At 51.7% G+C, this 23227-nt stretch overlaps 1 protein-coding gene across 3 annotated transcripts in view; it reads left to right on the top strand.

The window, feature by feature from the left end:
- Positions 1 to 23227, top strand: part of BCORL1 (BCL6 corepressor like 1) — a 58736-nt gene that overhangs the window by 21135 nt on the left and 14374 nt on the right. For 2 of the 3 annotated variants that reach the window (XM_070290802.1, XM_070290803.1), the window contains 7 exons: positions 2136 to 2223; positions 2492 to 5767; positions 9529 to 9694; positions 10959 to 11039; positions 13120 to 13509; positions 17496 to 17719; positions 22184 to 22405. In XM_070290802.1, coding sequence (XP_070146903.1) covers positions 2136 to 2223; positions 2492 to 5767; positions 9529 to 9694; positions 10959 to 11039; positions 13120 to 13509; positions 17496 to 17719; positions 22184 to 22405 — 4447 coding nt within the window. The remainder of the gene's footprint in view (positions 1 to 2135; positions 2224 to 2491; positions 5768 to 9528; positions 9695 to 10958; positions 11040 to 13119; positions 13510 to 17495; positions 17720 to 22183; positions 22406 to 23227) is intronic. The other variant, XM_070290804.1, reaches the window with a different exon arrangement.

Here is a 23227-nt window from a genome sequence, read left to right on the forward strand (position 1 = left end):
CACTTCTCTGGTGGCTATCTTTGAAGGCAGGGTTTCTACTTTCAGGGTGATTTTATATAGGGTGAAAGCTAAGCGAGCAGGACTGAGTATGCAGCTTAGCTCCCCTCTGTATCATCAGCAGGGGGGATATGGAAATTTTGTGTCCTCTCTGTGATACCTTATGAGGGGTTGTCCAAGTGGGGGTCCCTGCCGCTCCTTTTCCCTTACCACCATTGGCCCCGCAGAACCAGCCCTGGAACCCTGCTTCACCCCTGGCCTGAAGCTGGGGATTGGGTTTGCTTTTCTGGGCTCTCAGGGGTTGATGTCCAAGCATGTTTTCCCTTTCCCTCAGGCTCCCCCTTCCTCGCCTTCCTCGAGACCCCCGACTGTGTCTCCAGCCCTGTCTCTCCTTTTGATCCTTGCTATTTGTCACCAGCAGTCCATTGCCAGCAGTGAAACCCTCCCACTTCTGCCAGCCTAGCTGCCTTTTAAAGGGAACAAGCCTTTCCCCTCAGTTAGTCCCTTCTGCAGCCCTGAAAAGATGGGGAGAAGCCTGTGGTGACCCCCTTGTCTTTTTTGCTCCTCTTGCCCCAGTACAGTTTGGGGGTGTGTCAGTGGTTCCCTGTTCCAGTACAAGGGAAGGAGTTAGTTCTTGTGGGGCTTGGGTTGGGGACACCCTGACTGCCCTTTGGTTAGGGTGGCTGGTGAGGCAGGCGCTGGCTTCTTCCTTGGCTGTGGCAGAGCTCAGGAAGAGGCTCTGAAATAGGAGGATGGCAAACCCCAAGGCAGTCTGGCTCCCCAGAGATGCACAGAGCATTCCTGTGTTTGCACCCTAGGAACCGTATCATAGTCCTTGTGCTAGAGCTCTGTTGTTGCACCTCAGCCTTCCACCCACTCCACCCACCCCTGCCCCACCAGTGTCTTCCCTGGGGCAACAGAGGCACATTCTGTACTTCAGACACCAAGTTTCCTGTGGGCTTTATCCTCTCTCCAACGTCACCCTCCCGGGCTGACCTTTTTTCAGGGAGGAGGTCAGGATATACCATCTTCTATGAAATGGTTGGATGGCATCACTCACTCAACGGGCATGAGTTTGAGCAAACTCCAGGAGATGGTGAAGGACAGGGAAGCCTGGCATGCTGCAGTCCATGGGTTTGCAGAGTCAGACATGTCTGAGCAACCGAACAACAACAAAGCCCATTTTCTAAGATTCTTACCCAAATTTTAGAGAAGACTTTTTAGAAGGTGGGAGTACAGTGGGGTTTTCCTCCTTTGGGAACCAGTGCTCTGGCCTTGAGCATTTCCCTCTGCAGTATACCAGCTTGAATTTGGGGGTCTGTTGTCTTGAAGGCTTTCTTCCCTTTGGGATGAGAGAAAATACAGTGATGCTAGGAGGCCAAGGGGAGAGGGGGAAGCTGTTGGGGAATGGGACGCAAGCAAGAGCAGAAAGGTAGGAAGGAGTGTGCTGGCCTGAGTTCACCGGTATCCTAGAGGGAAAGAAGTCATGCCCTTGAGATGCCCCTTGACACGCCAGTGACCTGCCTCGAATCAGTGTCATTATGTGTGCTAATAAACGTGCATCTGCTGTAGGCAAGCCTATCGGGTGGACAGGTGAGAGTTGGATTTAGAACATGAAACACAATGCAGGTGGTTATCTGTTTTAGGAAAGGGTTACCCTTATGATGCCTGCAGCCAGCTTTCCTTACAGACTTACAATAAGACTGCATTTATGAGAAAAGCGCTTTGCGTGCCTTTTGAGATTTCCTGTGAGTTACATCTCTCCCCTCTTGGCACTGCTCAGTACTTTCTGCACGGTCACCTTGATGGATAAGCTCTAGGAACAAGGCAGAGGTGCTGGGGTTACACTGCTGGTGAGAGCCCTAGAAAACCGGACACACAGCCCAGAGAGGGGAGTCTGGTCAGATCAGGACTTTTCCTTCGTAGGAACTTGAAAAGTTGGGCATGGAGGCTCTGGTTTGCAGCCTGGACCACCGCCCCCCACCCCAGGTTTATCGTGATCTCCCCCAAGCCAACAAGGGAAGCGAGACAAGAAGGATTTCTGTGAACCCGGGCAGGCAGGGGGTGTTCTGGGGCAGGTGGTGGTGGCCTGAAGGCTTGGCCTCATGTCCTTTTTCTGGTTGTGTCTCCCATGCTAGAAGAGCACCTCTTTCTGATGAGGAGTCCACGACAGGTGACTGCCAGCGCTTTGGATCTCAGGAGTTTTGTGTCAGCAGTTTTTCCAAGGTAAGGGGCCATGCGGAGCCACATGCCACCTGCTGAAGGGTGGAGCTGAACCTCCCAAGCATGGTGGCCAGCCTGCCCTCCCCGAAGGGGGCCAGGCAGGACCAGGGTGCTTCCCAGGAGTTGCTGCATGTGAGACAGAAATCAGCCCCCTGCGCTTTGCTTCTGCCAAGTTGCAAAGAGGACCAGCATTCGCCCCTTCCAGGCCTCAGGAGCCTTGCACGACTTACAGAGAGCTAGTTAAGACAGGCTTTCTACTTTGTCATTGCAGGTGGAGCTCACGACAGTTGGAAGTGGCAGTAATGCCCGGGGGGCAGACCCAGATGGCAGTGCAACAGAAAAACTTGGGCCCAAGTCAGAAGATAGGCCTGACGACGCCCAGCCCCAGATGGACTATACTGGGAGTGTGGCTGAGGCAGGGGGCCCCTTGGTGTCCCTGAGCAGCCCAGGAGACGGGCTCAAGCTTTCTGCTCCTGACGGCCCCGAGGCTGGCAATGACACTGCTGACTGCTCCTGGACTCCCCTTAGCAGCCAAATGAGCAAACAGGTGGACTGCTCGCCAGCTGGGGCCAAGGCGCTGGACTCGAGGCATGGCGTCGGGGAGAAGAATACTTTCATTCTGGCAACTCTGGGAACTGGCGTCCCTGTGGAGGGCACCCTGCCTCTGGTGACCACTAACTTCAGTCCGTTGCCAGCCCCCATCTGCCCGCCAGCGCCCAGCTCGGCCTCCGTACCCCCGTCTGTTCCAGACCCATTCCAGGTGCCCCTCTCGGTCCCCGCCCCGGTCCCCCACTCCGGGCTTGTTCCCGTCCAGGTTGCCGCTTCGGTCCCAGCTCCTTCCCCTCCCTTAGCGCCAGTCCCGGCTCTGGCCCCAGCACCACCCTCAGTGCCCACGCTTATTTCTGACTCGAACCCCCTTTCGGTCTCAGCCTCAGTCCTGGTGCCTGTGCCCGCTTCTGCCCCCCCATCGGGCCCTGTCCCCATGTCGGCTCCAGCCCCAACCCCCCTCTCAGTCCCAGTTTCGGCTCCTCCCTTGGCTCTGATCCAAGCTCCTGTGCCCCCTTCGGCTCCAACCCTGGTCCTTGCGCCTGTCCCCACTCCAGTTCTGGCCCCCATGCCAGCGTCCACCCCTCCGGCAGCTCCTGCCCCTCCAGCGGTGCCGATGCCCACCCCGACCCCGTCCTCTGGCCCGCCTTCTACCCCCACCCTCATCCCTGCCTTTGCTCCCACGCCAGTGCCCGCACCCACCCCCGCCCCAATCTTCACTCCAGCCCCCACACCCATGCCGCCTGCCACACCTGCTGCCATTCCCACCTCGGCCCCCATCCCAGCCTCCTTCAGTTTGAGTCGAGTGTGTTTCCCTGCAGCTCAGGCACCAGCTATGCAAAAAGTCCCCCTGTCCTTTCAGCCGGGGACAGTGCTGACCCCAAGCCAGCCGCTGGTATACATCCCGCCTCCAAGCTGTGGGCAGCCACTCAGCGTGGCTACACTGCCAACCACCCTGGGAGTCTCCTCCACGCTTACGCTCCCTGTCCTGCCATCCTACTTGCAGGACAGGTGTCTTCCCGGGGTGCTGGCCTCCCCAGAGCTGCGGTCTTACCCGTATGCATTCTCTGTGGCCCGGCCCCTAACATCAGAGTCCAAGCTGGTGTCTCTGGAGGTGAACAGGCTCCCCTGCGCCTCCCCATCGGGCAGCACCAGCACCCAGCCTGCACCCGATGGGGTCCCTGGGCCTTTGGCAGACACATCCCTGTCTACTGCTTCTGCCAAGGTGCTTCCACCGCCACAGCCTCTGCTGCCAGCCCCCAGCGGGAGCTCAGCCCCACCGCATCCCACCAAGATGCCAGGCAGTGTGGAGCAGCAAACAGAAGGGACTTCCGTCACCTTCTCTCCCCTCAAGTCACCTCCACAGCTGGAGCGAGAGATGGCCTCTCCACCTGAGTGCAGCGAGATGCCCCTCGACCTCTCCTCCAAGTCCAACCGACAGAAGCTCCCATTGCCGAACCAGCGCAAGACGCCACCCATGCCTGTGTTGACCCCTGTGCACACCAGCAGCAAGGCCCTGCTCTCCACCGTCCTGTCTAGGTCCCAGCGCACGACCCAAGCTGCTGGCAGCAGTGTCACCTCATGCCTGGGCTCCACTTCCTCACCCTTTGTCATCTTCCCTGAGATCGTGAGGAACGGGGACCCGAGTACCTGGGTGAAGAACTCCACTGCACTCATCAGCACCATTCCAGGCACCTATGTGGGCGTGGCCAATCCGGTGCCCGCCTCCCTCCTGCTGAACAAAGACCCCAACCTGGGCCTCACCCGAGACCCCCGCCATCTCCCCAAGCAGGAACCCATCTCCATCATTGATCAGGGCGAGCCCAAGAGCACTGGTGCCCCCTGTGGCAAGAAGAGCAGCCAGGCTGGGACTGAGGGACCGCCAAGCACAGTCAAACGTTACACCCCTGCCCGCATCGCCCCTGGGCTGCCAGGGTGCCAAAGCAAGGAGCTCTCACTCTGGAAGCCCACAGGGCCAGCAAACATTTACCCACGGTGTTCAGTCAACGGGAAACCCACCAGCACCCAGGTCCTGCCTGTTGGCTGGTCACCGTACCACCAGGCGTCTCTGCTTTCCATTGGCATCTCCAGTGCTGGGCAGCTGACCCCCAGCCAGGGGGTGCCCATCAGGCCCACCAGCGTCGTTTCTGAGTTTTCTGGTGTGCCATCCCTCGGCCCCAGTGAGGCCATGCATGGGCTTCCTGAGGGGCAGCCACCACGGCCCGGGGGCCCCTTTGCTCCCGAGCAGGATACGGGCACAAAGAACAAAACCTGCCGCATTGCTGCCAAGCCTTACGAGGAACAAGTGAACCCTGTCCTCCTGACTCTCAGCCCTCAGACAGGGACCCTGGCGCTGTCTGTGCAGCCTAGTAGTGGGGACCTGCGAGTGACTCAGGGGCCTGGGGAACCGGAGAGCCACCTCTGCCCCGACAGCACTCCTAAGCTGGAAGGCCCCCAGGGGGCTTGTGGCCTGAAGCTGGCCGGAGAGACAAAGCCTAAGAACCAAGTGCTGGCCACCTACATGTCCCACGAGCTGGTCCTGGCCACCCCCCAGAACCTGCACAAGATGCCCGAGCTGCCTTTGCTACCTCATGACAGCCGCCCCAAGGAGCTCATCTTGGACGTGGTTCCCAGCAGTGCCAGGGCCTCTAGCACAGAGCTCCCACAGCTCGGAAGCCAGGTGGACCTGGGCCGGGTGAAGATGGAGAAGGTGGATGGTGATGTGGTCTTCAACTTAGCCACCTGCTTCCGGACCGATGGCCTCCCAGCAGCTACCCCGAGGGGCCAAGCGGAAGTGCGGAGTAAGGCCGGGCAGGCTCGAGTGAAACAGGAGAGTATAGGTGTCTTTGCTTGTAAGAACAAGTGGCAACCAGACTCTGTGGTGAGCGATGGTGCGTCCGAATCTCCACCACCCAAGAAAATGAAATGTAGCAAAGAGAAGGATGGTGAGGAACAGCAGCCACAAGCCAAGGTCCTGGTCCGAAGTTCCCATGGACCCAAGGTGAGTGCTGGGCTGAGTTTGAGGGCAGGGCCAAGACACCAGTGGTCTGCTTTGTCCTGCAGACATCAACCTCATGCAGTGTTCTTGAGTAGGTCTATGACGCAAAGTGATTGCAAAGCTTGTGCAAAGTGAATCATGACCCTTAACCAAGGCACATTCTCCATACAGAATGTTTTAGTGTGGTGGGGGCAGAGTTTGCGTTTTGTAGGCTGTGGGAAATGATCCTTGCAGCTGAGGAAGCCATTGTCCCAGATGAGGATGAAAAGCAGAAGAGTATGATACGATACAGGGAGGGAAATTAATAACAGGCCCTTTGCTACATAGTCATTCTTCCTCTTCCTTTTCTAAGATAACTGCTAGCCTTGAGAATTTGGGACCCAGGGAGGGAAGGGGCCCTTGACAGGGTTGCTCCCTGCACCACTGGGTAAACCTGCTTAGGATTAGCTTGGAGTTTTGTGGGGCCAGAGCCAATTCAGCTTCTGGGCTCATCCACCAGTTTCCTATCCCCCTAATGCTTGGGGTGGCAGCTTTGGGTTTCAGCCCATTGGAGATTTGATGTCCAAAGCATCTGGATCTGGGTTCTTAATAGGTTAAGGAGGATGGCAGTGTTCTAGGCAGAAAGCGGGGCTAAGAGGACTTGACCTGAATCCAGTGTTCCTCCAAAAAGTATCTGCAAGCCACTAGTGATCAAGGAGATTCTAGAAGCAGTTGAGGATAGGGCTTATTCAAGATATGGAGCAATTTGAGGTTATGTCAACAAGTCTTCAAATTGGATGTTGAATAGATTTCTAGCTAGAGCACCGTGAATTTGTCTGTGCAGAAGTACTTAGTATTTTTGTTGTTGTTGGACCATAGAGCACTTTGAGAAGCTAATGAGAGCTGCAGACCCTGCCCTCAGAAACATGACCTCATAATTTTGCCGACAGTTTCCAGGGGCTCACAGACCCAACCCGTGCCCCAAAGCCCACCCATGGACTCCAGGTTGAGAACCCTGGGGATAGAGTTTGGGTGGGTTTTTCTCACCCAATGGTGATGTATACTGGCCAGAATGGGCAAATTGATACAGGATATAGATGAGTGGTTGCCTAAGGCTGGAGAGAACGAGGAACTGGGGATGGCTTAATGAGTCCAGGGTTTCCATTTGGGGTGAGGAAAGAACTTTTGGAACTAGATAGTGATGATCCTTACACATGTTTGTGACTGTACTAAAAACAGTTGAATTACAAACAATACAAATATATGATATATCTCAATAAATTATGTCAACAAAGCTGTTGTTAAAAATTATTAAATGAAGTGATATGTGTAGATGTTTAGAACAGTGCCTGGCAGATAGTTAAGTGCTCAGGAAGTGCTGGTGGCTGCTATTGATATTGTTAGTATCACAAATAGGAAAGATGTGGTCCCCACCCTCCTGAGCTTAAGTCTCACTGGCAGACAGGCACCGCCCTTTCCTATATAAAATGAAGAGTTTACAGGGCCCACTGACAGATGCAGAGAGCAGAGAATAAAGTTACAGGGTCAGGAGCCTCGAAGCAGCCCTTGGCAACTGCCTGTAATGATTTAGTAAATGTCCATTTGTCTGGAAAGCAAATATCTTGGCTCTTTCTTTTCTTACGTTCCATCTTCCTGAGGAAGAAACCATTGATTAGCAAAACTAAAATCAGGGGTCAGTTCAAAACAGCCCCTTTCAGGGTATGGCCTAGAATCAGAATAGTCTCTGGAGTATATACAGAAGTAGGAATATGATGTTAAGTGTGTGAAACTTATACAATGTTATAAACCAATGTGACCTAAAAGAAAAGAAAGTTATTTTTTAAAAAGAAACAACATAGTCTCCTGTTTCCTACACCACCTACCCCAAGGCCTTGAGACTCCTGAAGGACCTCTGAATCATCAGAAAATTCTCCTTCAGTCTGGTGCTGGTGGTCTCCTCATCATTTGGAAAGTTCTTTAGAAAACCCTTCAACACTCTGTTGACCAGAACATTCATTTTACATGGTCTCCTCACCATCCCAACTTCTTGCCTAAGTCGAAGTGTGCCCATGCAGAACATGCAGACAGGAATCCCGTCTAGATGTTCTGTTCTGCTTGTTTTTGCCTTATCTTAGGAAGTAAAGGTTAATGATCTGTACTTGAAAGAGCCAGCTAAAAATGATATACAGAAATAAATAGGACATGTTCAAATTGATGTGCATTGAACTTTATTCCCCATGACCTGAAGGAGTTGTTTTCTGACTATACCTGAAGGGCACACTTGAAGCAGCTGGTGCCCGTCTTCTTTCCTCCCCATGTCTGTCTTTCTCCTAACACTTTGGTTTGTAGGAACTTGCAGCAAGTGAAGGGAGAAACTGAACTTGAATTCCCAGCTCAGCCCTCCACTGGGTAAGAAGCAGGAGGAGTTGATGGGATAGCAGGATTCCCTGGACTTTGACGGGGATTGGTGACTTTGTGGAGTCCCCCTGCCAACCCCTGCTTGAAGATGCTCCGTCAGTAAGATATCTGCCATCCCCTTAGCTGGAGCTGGGTCATGATAACCTTCTAGAAGGTGGTGTGCAGTTCTGCTTAAGGGGAAAACCACTCTGCCTTTCTTCCTCGCATCATTGTTAAAATGGTTTGCTTATTCCACACTCCCTGGACACTGCAATACTGAAAGTCCCTCTCTTGCCCTATTTCTTGCTGGATGGCGTGGAGAGATCTCAGAGCTTGTGAGAATATGTGACTGCTAGGCTCAGAGTATCCTGACAGTGCATAAGCACGACCATTGTGACTGTCCCAGGCACCAGGCAGTAGGTATGAGTGGAGCCAAGCATAGTCAGTGGAGACACAAGCCCAGAAGGAAGAAGAGGAGAGGAATGAGAACGGAGGTGAAGAGACCTGCCCTGGGTGCTAGGACCCCTGGGTCTTGGTCCCAGCTTGGCCATTTTCTCACCACAGGCACACACCAGCTAACTTGCAGGCTGGCCTGGTTCCTGGTGGCCCCTGAGGCAAGTGGACACCTTGGGCTGTGTTGCCCTGGACAAATGATTTAACCTCTTACCCTGGAGGCTCAGTTTCCTCATCTCTTCACTAAGGGTGATTATTAGCTTTTCCTTGCAGGGTTGTTAAGAATAACAGATCGAATGGTAGAGAGAGTGTTTGGAAAAGGTGAGAGGGCCACAAAGTGTAAGGGGGCATTGTTGAAAATGCCTGAGCCTTTTCAGTGTCTTTCCTAAGTACGGGGAGATTAGAATGGCTCCTGTGGCAGACTTTTCTTGCCTTAGTGGAATCTTTTTTCTAGTATTAATTTATACATGAAAATAGATAATTTTTCTTGAATTGGCCCATGCGAGAATTATTTTCAGTTGTTGATGTCGATACTATTCACAGTGAAGTTATTTGAACAATGTAGTCACCCAACTTGCAGAAGAGGCATTTTTGTTTTCTGTCGGTCTCTCTGTTGCTGTTCAGATAGAGTATGGGGCCTGACTTTGCACCTTTTCAAATAACTTTGGGTGTTTATTTGGCTTGTGAATGCGGACTCTGTGGACCTGTTTAAAGTGGTGGGATATGGATGTCTATGGGGATTAGCTAGGGCACTGGATTGGGTCCAAAAAGCCTCTGTAGCCCACTGTGGAAGGCAGAGGACTGCCCCTTCCCCCAGCCCATGCCTGGGCAGCTCATGTCCATGTTTCAGAATCAGGGCACAGGGCTCAACATTAAGAGAACATTCTTAAGATGGGAAGCTGACCTTGGACCTGATACTATCTACCTCTCCGCAGTGCCGGAAGCCACCTAGTGACCCCCAGGAACCCACCAAGAAAAGCCCCAGGGGGGCTCCAGATTCAGGAAAAGAGCACAATGGAGTCAGGGTAAAGCACAAGCACCGGAAGCCAACAAAGCCGGAGTCCCAGTCTCCAGGAAAACGAGCCGACGGCCATGAGGAAGGTAGGCCCTGCGCGTGTCCTGGCCCTCTCTCTGGGCTGCAGGGTGATCCCTATGGCAGATTGGGGCGGGGAGGAGGGCCTCTGACACTGACCAGGAAAGTGGGGCTTGCTCACTCAAGGAGAGAGAGATCATTAACACCTCTGAAAGTGGAAGGAGAAGAGAGACAGGAGCAGGGCTGCTCACCCTGGTTGCTGGAGTAAGGCACACTCTGAAGTGGTGCTTTTCAGACACACAAGAGTCAGTCCAACCCCTGAGTAGCCAGCCTATTAGCCTGTGGTGGGTCTAGGCTCAGAGAAGAAACGGCTTTAATGAGGATTGAGGCCGAAGGGGGATTATTTACACTGTTTCTCTACCTTTGGTATATTTGGAAACTCCCATTATAAAGGTTAAAAAATTAACCAGATAGCATGGCTAGAGAAATCCTAAACCCTTATTATTTAGGGACATACAGGATGTTTGGGGCAGGGAGGTGTGTACGTAATGCATGCGCTATGCCAGTGATAGTGCCTTGGCACCCTCTGCAGAGAGAAGCCCGCGTAGTCCCGCCCATAGTAGCCTGTGTTCACAGCCTTCCTGTCTGAGATGGCCTGCCCCTTTATAGTCTCTTCTTATATAGCAGCTTTCTGCCATCCGCCGCGTCCTGCTCCCATCTTCCTGCCTTGCTCAGTCCCCTAAGATCCGTTCTCTGGGACCTATTCTAGCTCAGTTAGAATTTCGTGGTGGTGCAGCAGCCTCACAGCTGTCCAGGCAGCCAGGCCTTCCACTCTGTGGTGTGCCAGCCCATTGATGCCATACACTGCCTTTTTTGGTGTCAGCCAAAATGACCCAACCCTCAGTTTTCAAAAACCACCAGGAAAAGCTTCTTTTCTAAAAGAGATACTTAAATGGTGGCAGCATGTGTGTGTGCTCAGTCGTGTCCAACTCTTTGCAACCCCATGGACTATAGCCCACCAGGCTTCTCTGTCCATGGGATTCTTCAGGCAAGAATACTGAGTGGGTTGCCGTGTCCTTCTCCAGGGGATCTTCCCGACCCAGGGATCGAACCCACATCTCCTCTATTGGCAGGTGGATTCTTTACCACTGAGCCACCAGGGAAGCCCTGATAGCAGCATAGGGGAGCTAATAAATGTAATGCAGGCAAAACACAAACCCTCCCTTGAGCTTCCCATCTGAGCCTTTCAGGGCAAGGGTGGGGGGCTTTCCTGTGCTGAGCCTCTGATTGTGATATTTCTGCCTTCTGCCCTGAAACCGCACACCACTCCAGGTTCCTTAGAGAAGAAAGCAAAGAGCAGTTTCCGTGACTTCATCCCCGTGGTCCTCAGCACCCGGACGCGCAGTCAGTCTGGTGAGTGAGTCTGAGGCTGAGGCCCATCTTGGTACTTCTCCGCAGAGAGGTAGAAATCTGGTGGAGCCATTTTGCCATTGGCCTAAGTGGAGAGGTGGGAATTTCATTCATTGTGCCAAGATGCCCAGCTCCCTGCAGAGACAAGAGAGCCTAGGGTAGGAGCTGGGTCATTGCCCATGATTTTAGGACGATTTGCTTAGCTTTTCAGAACAGGGATTTGACACCTCTTATTGGCAGCCAGTGGTGGAAAGAGGAAAAGCCTGTGCCACTCAGGAAAACTGGTTCTACTCCAGGCTTTGGCATCTCTTGATTATTGGGGCCAGTTACTGGCACAGACATTTTAATCTTTGGGCCTCTCTCCTCTTGCCCCATTTGACAAGCATCATCAAAATCGGAAACAGTTATTGAGTCATCAGGGCCAGCAGAATCACACTTGGTCCCCTGAATTTGTACTAGTCAACCCCCAGTATCTAAGAAAGGATGGCTCTTGCCAGGCACTCTTCTTGTCTGCTAGCCTCCAAGTTGGTACTCAGCGCTAGAAATGGTTGCCCCGGCTCACCCAGATATCCAGGCAAAGTGAATGGAATGGAGAAGCAGGGCACAGTGTATACTCAGTTATCTGACATTCTGTTAACGAGCACCTCAGCACATGGAGAGCACTGTGGTAATTGGGGTTCATAATGACAGCCTGGAGGCCTTGACAAATCCTGAAGTGTCCTCTGAATCATCAAAGAGCCATTACGTTACAGCCATTGCCATTTTAGTGTTAAACACAGCATAGTGTATTTGATTCTTTAGAAATTGGTGATCCCTGGGTGATCTCTATGGTGATTCGTATTAACCAGAATATTAGATTGACTAGAACACTGCGTTCCCTGGCTGGTCTGTATAATGGAAAGTTTGCTGGACATTTGCTGTCTTTAAGTGGTCTGACTGAGGGACTTGAAGCTTTGGTCCAGTGCCACTCTGTTTGCCTTGAACCATTTCTTCTCTTTTGGCTGCTCCATGTGGTTCCCCAACCAGGGGTTGAACCAAGGCCCTCAGCAGTGAGAGCTTGGAGTCCTAACCACTGGACCACCCGGGAATTCCTTCGAACTATTTCTCTTCTGCTGACCTCAGTTGGGTTTGGGGATTGCCGAGTTAATAGCTGGGTCTTAAGAGAAAACTGATGGTGTCTCAGAGCCACTTCCAAGGACGATGTCAGATCTCCTGGTCCGCTGAGCTGGGCCAGCTTAGGACTGTGCTTGTTGTCAGCAGAGTTGAGGGTAGGAGTGGGGAGGAAAATGGCCTCTTGGCCAGTGGCAGAAGAGGGCAGGAAAGGTCCCATCATCCTGGGGCGGTGGTGAGAGGAGAGGAAGTGCCTGCCCAGCGGTGAGCGCAGCTGCAGCGGGGTGGGGAGTGGAGCTGAGCTGGGGAGAAAGCTCCACCCCTGGACTTGTGGCCGCTCAATAGAAGGTGGGGTCAATGTAAGGGAAGAGGGCCTGGCTCTGGAGCATTTGGGCGGGCCTAAGCCAGGCTGTGACAGGAAAGGGGCTCCTTGCTTCACTTTTCCTGAGAGCCTTCGGAGACAACTCGACTTGCGCAGGGTGGATCTGTCAGCAAGTTTGGGGGTCACATAGTGAGCTGGGGTGGGGTGCCATGTCAGTCTGCCCTCCCTTACCCTCTACTAAACCCCGTGGCCCTCTCCTGCCCCTCACACAACTCTTGGCACCTCGTAAGCACTAAGAGTTTGTGGAATGAATGAAAGTGGCAGGGCAGCACAGATGAGGAAGGGTGTGTGGTTTGGATACTCAACAGTTGTGTAATTATTGGACTGTGTAAAGCGCTTTGGAGTGAATTATCTCAATTGAGCCTTAGAACAGTCCTGTGAGGTCAGTCAGTAAGGCTCAGAACAGTATTCTCAATTTATAGACAAGGAGACAGAAGTGAAGGAACTTTCCCAGAGCATACAGCCAATAACTGGCAGAGCCTGAACTCGAACCCAGACCTGCTAGCTCCTGATCCAGGGCACTTGCTTCGACACCATACTCTTAGTCCTTTGAAGGGATGCGTGACCGTCCTCTGTACGTCCCACCCGCAGGAAGCATCTGTAGCTCCTTTGCTGGTATGGCAGACAGTGACATGGGATGCCAGGAAGTCTTCCCCACAGAGGAGGAAGAGGAAGTGACTCCCACCCCGGCCAAGCGTCGAAAGGTGAGAAAGACCCAGCGGGACACCCAGTATCGCAGCCACCATGCCCAAGATAAGACCCTGCTGAGCCAGGGCCGCAGGCACCTATGGCGAGCCCGGGAGATGCCCTGGAGAACAGAGGCTGCCCGGCAAATGTGGGACACCAATGAGGAGGAGGAGGAAGACGAGGAGGAGGGCCTGGTGAAGAGGAAGAAACGGAGACGGCAGAAGAGCCGAAAATACCAGACTGGGGAGTACCTGACGGAGCAGGAGGAAGAGCAGCGGCGGAAAGGGAGAGCAGGTAAGGCTGGCTGGGGGCTGCTGCCCCAGGCAGCTGCTGTCACCCGTCCCCAAGCCACGGTGACTCCAGCTTCTGGGGACCCTCAGGCATCGTGGGTACTCCCACCTCTGCCTTCTCTCCACCTGCCAAAGGCCTCTGCACCCAGAGAAACCTGGTGCTATGATCCCCAGCTGCCAGAGGGGGTCACTCAACTGCAGTCCCAAGGTCTTGGCTTGGGGTTGAGATTGAATGAGTTCCCACTGACCTGCAGATGAGCTGAGGACATGTATGCCCAAGCCCTCCAGTTGTGTGTGTGTGTGTGTGTGTGTGTGTATAAATCTGAACATGTGGGCATGGCCACAGTGATGTCCTTGGTTACCAGGCAGTTCTCTGGTTGGCTTGAGGGAGTCGGGTCTCGTGGGAGGTTGGGTTTTCTCTCCTAAAATCCTAAGTTCAAGAAGAAAGAGGGCATTGGCTGCCTTTCCTGGGATGCCTTCAGCCCCTAAAGTTAAAAAGAAGTACAGTGGTTTCCTCAACCCAATGTAAGAAGTTCAAATAGAGGCAGGCACAACTTGGCTTTCTTGATTAAAGCCACAAAGGTTATTGAGGCAGAGTGAAGCTTTGACATGACCCAAGGTGGCATCATTTTTGTTGCACCTGAGCTGGAAAAGTGGGGAGCCCGAGGAGAACACCAGGCTCTCTTTGGCCACATCAGATGCTATGATACGCAATCACGGAGGCACAGACTGTCACCAAGGCTGATACCAGTTTGTTCTGTTAAGTGCTCTTCAGGCCCATTCCTGTAGTGGATTTCTAGATGAGCAAAAAGCACATCTCTGGGTTCAGTTAAAACACTTCTGTCTTTCACTCTGTTTCTCTGACCTCTGCCCTTGAAGCAACAATTGATTGTCTCCTATAATGTATTCATCCTGAGCTGCTAGTAAATATCTGCAATCTCATTATTAGTGAAAACTGAACAACCATGTTGGCGTGGGTAGTATATTCTGGGTTTGCTATAATGCCAAGAAGGCTAACCCTCATCTCTGGCCCTGTTTAAGTAGAGGTGTATATTATATCTATCCCCACACTTAAGAGAGTAATTGAGCCAGTTTTTGTCATCCGTGTGAGAGTGGGGATGACTTTCCCATTTTTCTGCCAGAGCCAGGATGGATTGGTCAGGAGTGAGTTGTCAAGCAGTTGGCCTCAGCCACTTGTGTTAGGATAAAGAGGAGCTTTTATATCACCACTTCCCTGGGGCTCAGACGGTAAAAGGATCTGCCTACAATGTGGGAGACCCAGGTTCGATCCCTCTGTTGGGAAGATCCCCTGGAGAAGGAAATGGCAACCTACTCCAGTACTCTTGCCTGGAAAATCCCATGGACAGAGAAGCCTGGTAGGCTACAATCCATGGGGTCGCAAAGAGTTGGACATGACTCAGCAACTTCACTTTACTTTTGTATCACCACAGCACTCTTGACAGCTTCAACATAACTACCTCCAGGAGCATGGGAGTGCCACTTGGCAAGGCATCCTGCTGATTGTGGGGTCACCTCCAGTGTTTGGAAACCAGATCATTCTCCCTCTGTGTGTGTGTCTACAGGTTTTGAGTTGAGTCTGTTGGCTTTGGCCTATGATCTTCTCCAGATCTGATGCGAACTCTTCTTGAAGGAATTGCCTGGCAAACATCTCTCTTCTCCAGAAGCTCCAATTCCTCCTATTACTACCCTCTTTCAGGTTGACATCAGAGAGTCAGGCAGAGACCAAACTAGACAAGACAACTCCTGTGTGAGCCTCATGATCTTTCTTTTCATCCTGGGCTTGGGTCTCTCCTTGATTTGCAGAGGGGATGAGAAGAACCATTGCCACTCACATACCTGCTACCTTCGCTCTCAGTTCCCTTCGGTGCTACCATGAGGGTGCTCCACCAGTGTCACATAAACTCCAGAGCCTACCCTGCCCTGAGTACATGGGGAAGGGGCTGCTGCTTTTCCTGCGGCATTGAATGCTGTAATATGGCTTCCCCATGTTTCCTGAGGTCTTCACAAGACTTGCTTCTATTCCTTCCTCTTTTGCCTCAGCCCAAACTGGTTACATTAAAAGGCCTGGTTGATAATGTGCTGGCTTGAAGTGCCATTAGAAGCCATCCAGCACAGCAGTTCTTTTTTCTTAATTTATTTTAATTGGAGGGTAATTACTTTACAATATTGTAGTGGTTTTGCCATACATTGTCATGAATCAGCCATGGGTGTACATGTGTCCCCCATCCTGAACCCCACTCCCACCTCCCTCCCTATCCCATCCCTCAGGGTCATCTCAGTGCACCAGCCCTGAGCACCCTGTCTCATGCATCAAACCTGGACTGGTGATCTGTTTCACATATGATAATATACATGTTTCAATGCTATTCTCTCAAGTCATCCCACCCTTGCCTTCTCTCAGAGTCAAAAAGTCTGTTCTTTACATCTGTGTCTCTTTTGCTGTCTTGCATATAGGATCATCATTACCATCTTTCTAAATTCCATATATATGGGTTAATATACTGTATTGGTATTTTTCTTTCTGACTTACTTCGCTCTGTATAGTAGGCTCCAGTTTCATCCACCTCATTAGAACTGATTCAAATGCATTCTTTTTAATAGCTGAGTAATATTTCACTGTGTATATATACCACAGCTTTCTTATTCATTCGTCTGCTGATGGACATCTAGGTTGTTTCCATGTCCTGGCTATTGTAAACAGCAGCACAGCAGTTCTTAGGCAGAGGTGGGGACCCACTGGTGGACTACGGAGAGTTAGGAGAATGGGGGGCTGTGACAGCTGGCCTTTTGAGAGCTGTGCGTAACCTGTGGAGAATTCCTCATGCTGTGATGGTGGCTCCTCCATCTAGATCTGCCCTTGGCAATGTCACACGTAAGAGAAGCCAAGGTCAAGGGAGGCGGGTTGAGAACTCTTAGATCTTGTACAACCCCCTCATTTCACAACTTGGAGAAACTGAGGCTGCAGTTACTTCAGAGACGTAGTCATCTTTCACTGTTCACTAGGCATGGTGGCCAGTCCTGGCAGGGAGATAAAGACTACATGGGCATGGTCCTGCCTAAAAGCTTACAGTTAAATAACACAGTAATGATGCCTTACACTTTATAAAAGGGTGGTGTGGATTCTATCCTCCTCATTTTACAGACGTGGAAACTAGGCTCCGGGAGATTATGACCTGCCCTCAGCAACCACACAGCTAGTGGCCATGCCATGTAACAGTCATGTTAAGAGATAAGGATCAACTCAATCTGTCCCGCCCAACCCCATAGGGCTTAGGACTGACCCTGCTGGATGAAGCTCATGGTAATGGAGTTCCCAGCAGGCCTTTTGGAAATTGGAATGTGCTCTGTTCAGCGAGCTATGACTAGAATTAGAGATGTTGCTCAGTGTGTCCCAGTGACTTGATTTCCAGCTATGAAGGGCAGCAGGTTTCTGTGACTGCCCCTCTGTTAAGTTGGCCCGTGGCAGCTTCTGGTTTCAGGGAGTTTCTGTGCCACTTTGATCTTTGAGTGCCTGGAGAGAGACCAGCAGGGCAGACAGGCGGGTAGGGCTAAGGCTGTGAGGGATGCCTTCTCCCGTTTACTCGCCCCTAGTATACTACATGCTTCACTGCAGGAGAGCTGCTAGCTTTGCTTCATATTGGAGTGGAGAAAGAGACAAAGGGGCGAAATGCTGGGAAAGTTCTGATTTCCTTTTAAATAGACCCTCATCTTTGGGACAGCCAGATGGGCTGCCCCCTGCTAGCAAGGCTGGGAGTTGTCTTCTGCTTGGAGGGGAGGGACATTGATGTAGAAGCACAGTGTCTGTTCGAGAAGCATCTAGTGGAATAGGCATCCCCGCACGAGATACTGGTAGGGAATAGTTACACAACTTTGTCCTGAGATTCTAATCCCCAAAGTCCTCTGATTCAGTTTAGAGGAAGGCGTTGCTTTTCTGTGTGCCATTTCCCTGACATCCATTCTTTCCTGCAGATTTAAAGGCCCGTAAGCAGAAGACTTCCTCCCAGAGCCCAGAGCACCGCCTCCGGAACAGGAACCTTCTCTTGCCCAACAAAGCCCAGGGGATCTCAGATTCACCAAATGGTTTCCTCCCAAATAACCTTGAGGAGCCAGCCTGCCTTGAAAATTCAGAAAAGCCATCAGGAAAACGAAAGTGCAAGACCAAGCACATGGTGACGGTCTCAGAAGATGCAAAGGTATGTTATCAGCCAGGGAAGTTGGGGCTGGAGACTGGGCTAGGGTGGCATGTTTCCCATAAGCTCCTTGAGGAACAGTCTTCTGAGTGAGTGAGTAAGTGCATGAACAGAAAAAGTAAAAGTGTGAGTCTCTCAGTCATGTCCAACTCTTTGCGACCCCATGGACTATAGCCCACCAGGCTCCTCTGTCCATGGGATTCTCCAGACAAGAGTACTGGAGTGGGTTGCCATGCCCTCCTCCAGAGGATCTTCCTGACCCAGAGATTGAACCCAGGTCTCCCACATTGCAGGCGGATCCTTTAATGTCTGCGCCACCAGGGAAGCCCGAGTGAGTGCATAGGGCGATTGAATTAACTCATATTTATTATAGTGTTTTAAACTGATTCTAGAAGGGTTGGGCTGTAGATTTGAAGAATGGAACTGAAGTCAGAGCTAATAATAAGCATCTACAAACTGTAGAGTTTGGCCCAGGATGAATTTGCCTCAACAATCCTTGGATCTCCTTAGAGTTAGGGAAGAGTTAGAGAATATGGCAGAATGTTAGCCTGAATAGCTTGTTAACATCCAATCAAGAAGCTTTTGTCTGGGCTTAACTCACTGGAAACCAATCAGGAAGTTTTCTGAGTCAATCAAGGTAGAAAACAATTTGTAGAAGCAAGGATGTTGATTTCCAGACAAAGGTTGCCTGAGGGTGGGGCTGAAGGAATTCCACTTGGACTGGTCATGCTGTACTTTCCCAACCCCACTCCTCAGTTTCTGTGCTTCTCATGAGTGCCTACCAATCCATAGCCAAGCAAGGGCACTAGAACCCCTGTTTAAAACTGATGTCTCTTTGGGTTCTCATGTTCATGGCATTGGTGTTCAGTTCCATACTATACAATTGAAAAAAAGAAAATCACACAATCGTCATCCTGGAGGTGCAAGGATGTTTGAGAGATGCGAGGCGCATGTTCAAATGTATGCCTGTAATATGTGTTTGTCTTGACAACCAAAAATCAAAAGGTCGTATTGGGCTGGTTTAGGTGGTTGTGACTCTAATGGCTCTTTCTAGCTCTAGAGCAGGGTCTATGAGTGGCACTGGCAAAAGGTAGGAGACCCAAGTGCTCAAGTCCCCCGTCCTTGTTCTGGAATCTGATTTCAGCGCAAACAAAGTGCTCAAGCCTATTTCTTCATCTTTAAAAAAAAGGAGATGATACTTCCAGGCCTTTCCATCCCACAAGGGTGCTTAGGGGAACAAAGGAGGCAATGGATGCGAAAGGCTTTGATAATGGTCAAGTGCTGTCTCTGAGTTTGGTGTAAACCCTTGAGCTTCAGACCAAGGCAAGAATGAGGGGACAGAGACACAGGAAGGCCAGGTAGCAGGGCCAGCTCCTGGAGACTCCGGAGGGGCCAAGGCAGGAATCGGGGCATCTGCTCTGGGCCAGGTGCTCTGCTCACACGATCACTCAGTTCCCACAGCAGCTGTCAGAGGTGGGCCCTCTTGTCCTCATTTTATGGTGAGGAAACCAAGGTTTGGGGAGGTTCAGGGACTTGCTCGAGGTTACTCAGTGGTCTGAGTGACAGACCTGGGGCATGAGGCAGGCCTGGCTGCCCCTGGGGCACCTCCACCCCCTACCCTTTCCATATGCCTCCACCCTGTGAATGGGTGGCTTCTGTCTGCATTCAGGTGACACTGGGGTAGGGTGAGGCTGGGCAGGGAGATGCTGCCACCCGGAGCAGCTCTGGTGGAAGGTGGACGTCCTCATCCCCCTCTCTTTCCCACTCACGTGACTCCATCCCACACAAAGGTGACAAGCCACCTGACACTCAGCAGCACATGCTGATGCTTCTGTCTGGTAGTTCTGCCAGGCAGTGTGTCCACTGAAATGTTCTCCCAGAGAGGTTTTGTGCCTTCCCAGGGCCTCCCTTTCTCCCTCCCGCCTTTCTTTCTTTCCCAGTCACCACCACCTGCTCCAATTGCCCCCATGGCACAGTGCTTTGTAGTGAGAAGCAAGGCGGGGGAGGGCGGGGACGTGCCTGCAACACTGAAGCTGGCGCATCAGCCAAAGGCTTCTTCCCACAGGGGCTCCAAGCCAGGGGGGCAGGGCAGGGGGGGTCTTGCTCCTCCCTCTCTCTGGCAGCCTCCGTTTTCTCTGCCAGCTCTGGCCCCTTGATGGGAATCACCCTTTGGCTCCTCACTTGGCTTAGCAACAACCTGGGCATTTTACCCAGCATCCTCCAGTATTGCCATTGTACACCTCTGTCCTCCTGGCAAAAAAGCCACATTCTACCCTCATAGCCAGGGCCTTCCTGCTAGCTGGTATACCTCTCTGCCCTTTTGGATGTGGATAGAGAGCAGCTCTTTTCTTGCAATTTACCAGAGGAAACAAATGCCCTGGGTCAATGTCTTTTCCCTGGTGCCATTTCTTTCCCAGCTTCGTGTCTTTCTAGGCAACTCTTTTGGCTGCCCAGGGCTCTATGTATAGCTGGCTTGAATCAAGTCAACAAATGTTTGTTGCAGTGACATGCCCAACCCCAAATTAATTGCTGTAAGGAACAAAAGAGATGACGACAATATGAACCCTAACCCCAGGGAGCTTAAAATGTAGCAGGGGAGGCCAGACTTGCCCATGAAACAACAGAAGGAAGTTGACAGTCAGACATAAGGCGTTGGATTATGTGATTCAGACTAGGTGTTCTGGGTGTGTAGAAAAAGGGCAGTGGGGACTACAGTGTTGTAGACAACAGGATTTAAGGGAGCCCTTGATGCTCTCGGGGATTTGGGTAAGTAGGATGTATTCATTATCTGTTGTGCTCAGTTGCCCAGTCGTGTCCGACTCTTTGCCACCCTATGGACTGTAGCCCACCAGGCTCCTCTATACATGGGATTTTTCCAGGCAAGAATACTGGAGTGGGTAGCCAGGGGAGATCTCCAGAGGATCTTTCCGACCCAGGGATCAAACGTGGGTCTCGTGCATTGGAAGGCAGATTCTTTACCAGTGACCCACCTGGGAAGCCCTCCCTAGTTATCTATTGCACTTCACAACAAACTACCCTAAGATTTAGCAGTTTAACCCAACAATAAGCATGTATTATTTCATAGTTTCCGGGGTCAGGAATTCAAGAGCAGCTTTGCTGTGTCTGACTTGGGGTCTCCCATGCATGAGGTTGCCGTCATGGTGTCAGCCAGGGCTCCATTCATGCAAAGACTCGACTGGGGCTAGAGGAGCTTCTTGAGTGGCTCCCTCACATAGGTGGCAAGTCGAGGCTTGCTGTTGGTGGGGGACCTCCTTTGCTTGTCCCTTGGGCCTCTTAAGGGATGCTTGACTATCCTCATGACCTGGCAGCTGGCTTCCTCCTGAATGAGTGATTCAAAAGAGAGCAAAGCAGAAGCCACATTATCTTTTAGGCCGTGGCCTTGGAGGTCACACACCATCATCTCTGCCTTCTCCTGTGCAGAACAGACTACACAAGAGCATGAATATCAGGAGGTGGGGATCAATACAGTCATCTTAGAGTCTGATGGAGGCATTCTTGTCCTCTGACCCCCCGGTGATTCATGTTCTTCCACGTGCAAGTCACACCCTCCTCTGCCATGGCTCCCCCAAAGTCTTGTCCACTTACGGCATTAACTCCAAGTTTAGAATCTCATCATCAAACTTAGGTCCAGGTGAACATGAAGCACCTTGGGTCTGGTTCCTTGAGTACAGCTCCTCAAACATAGTTCCTCTCTGTCTGAAGTTCCTTCCTCTCATCTGAAAGAGACAAATAACCTGCCCCTATGGACTCAGTAAACCATGGTGTGCCAGACACGAGAACCTGTTCTGGACATTCCAGTTCAAAATGGGAGAAGAAAGGAGACAAGCACGGGTCATTCATGAGGAAAGGACTGTAATGTTTCGTGAGCACCCACTGTGTGCATTGTTCTGTTGCTGCTCTAGCTCATTATCTCAAAGGCCCTGTTGGGGAGAAAGTGAGGCTCTGAGAAGTTGGGTCTTGCCCCAGGTCTTGCAGCTAGTAGCTGGCAGAGGCAGGATTCAAAAGCTGGTCTGTTCGATTCGAGAGCCTGAGCACTTTCCACCAGCCCAGGTGAGCATGAGTGTGATCCAGGGGGACAGTGTGCTAGGAGGTAGGGAAAGCCTGGTGAGGGTTGGATGTTGCGGGAAGGTTTTTGCAACAGAGTGAAGGCTTCCACAGCTGTGCCTCTTCCATCACAGCGAGCTGTCTCCACCTCTCTTCACCCTGAGAATTTGCTTCTGCTTATTTATCGAGGTGACTAGTTAAAAACTTCAACACATGGGGATCAAGGCAGGTAAAGAAGGCATGCAGAGTGTGTGAGAGAAGCTGGCATATCCCCTCGAGCTCTGTGAGCAATCCCTTCATTGTTGCTTGGTTTTCGGGGTTGAGGACTTGAGCCATTCTGCATCTGCTCGCTGGGTAGAAATGCGGAGGTGAGTTGTGCTGATCTGTGTCTCTGCTTTCCAGAGCAAAGGGCGTTGGAGCCAGCAGAAGACACGCCCTCCCAAATCTCCCACCCCAGCAAAGCCCACAGAACCATGCACACCCTCTAAGTCCCGAAGTGCTGGCCCAGAGGAGGCCTCCGAGTCACCCACAGCCCGGCAGATTCCCCCAGAGGCTCGTCGTCTCATAGTGAACAAAAATGCTGGCGAGACCCTCCTACAGCGGGCGGCCCGCCTTGGGTATAAGGTAAGGAACACCCCCTCATTTCCACAGGATATTGTTGCCCCAGCATCTGTGTATAACCTTCTCCCCCTTGGCTCTTCTGTGGCCTGGCCAGGCCTTTGTTTGGGGCCTAAGTGCAGGATGGCCCCCTCCTACTGTGTATATGGCCTATGGGGCTGCCTCATCACGACGTGCTGTGTGGGCTTGCAAACCCGATTGGATGTCAACTGAGGATGAATAACATTGAAATGGTAAGACAATATCATCCGGTACCTTCATAGGCCAGAGATGGGATTTGGGGGTTTTTATGTCATCTTGAATTTCCCTGTGCCATGGCTCCCCACTCAGAGAGGAATGGGGGTGATCATCGCTCACTCTTTATATCTCCCTCCAGCTTCCCCTCCTTTTGGCCTCCAGTAGTGGAGGGGTCGAGTACATTGGAGGGGCAGAGTTGCGCTCACCCCCACCTTATGCTGCTTCCCTATGGACTGGAAAGGAAGCTGGTGTTTGTTGAGCACCTCTTTGGTCATGTTAAGAGCTCTCGTTGCCTCATATCCTTTCATCTTCACTGTAAGCCTATGGAGGTAGGTTTGATTAACCCTGTTTTACAGGTGAGAAAATCAGGGGTTAGCCATGTTAAGTGATGTGTCCACAGTCACTCAAGCGCTATGTATATGTGAGTCTGAATTCACACCAGCGTCTTTCTGATTCCTAAAGGGTAGGGGCAGAAGCCAGATTCATTCAATGACATTGCTGGACATTTTTGTTGATATGAGCGTATTTTGTGGATATGAGCTCCTTGACCATGTGCCTTTGCCAGCCACACCAGTTATTTCCCCAGGATTT

This window comes from Ovis canadensis, chromosome X, assembly GCF_042477335.2.
Source record: "Ovis canadensis isolate MfBH-ARS-UI-01 breed Bighorn chromosome X, ARS-UI_OviCan_v2, whole genome shotgun sequence".
Classification (NCBI taxonomy): domain Eukaryota; kingdom Metazoa; phylum Chordata; class Mammalia; order Artiodactyla; family Bovidae; genus Ovis; species Ovis canadensis.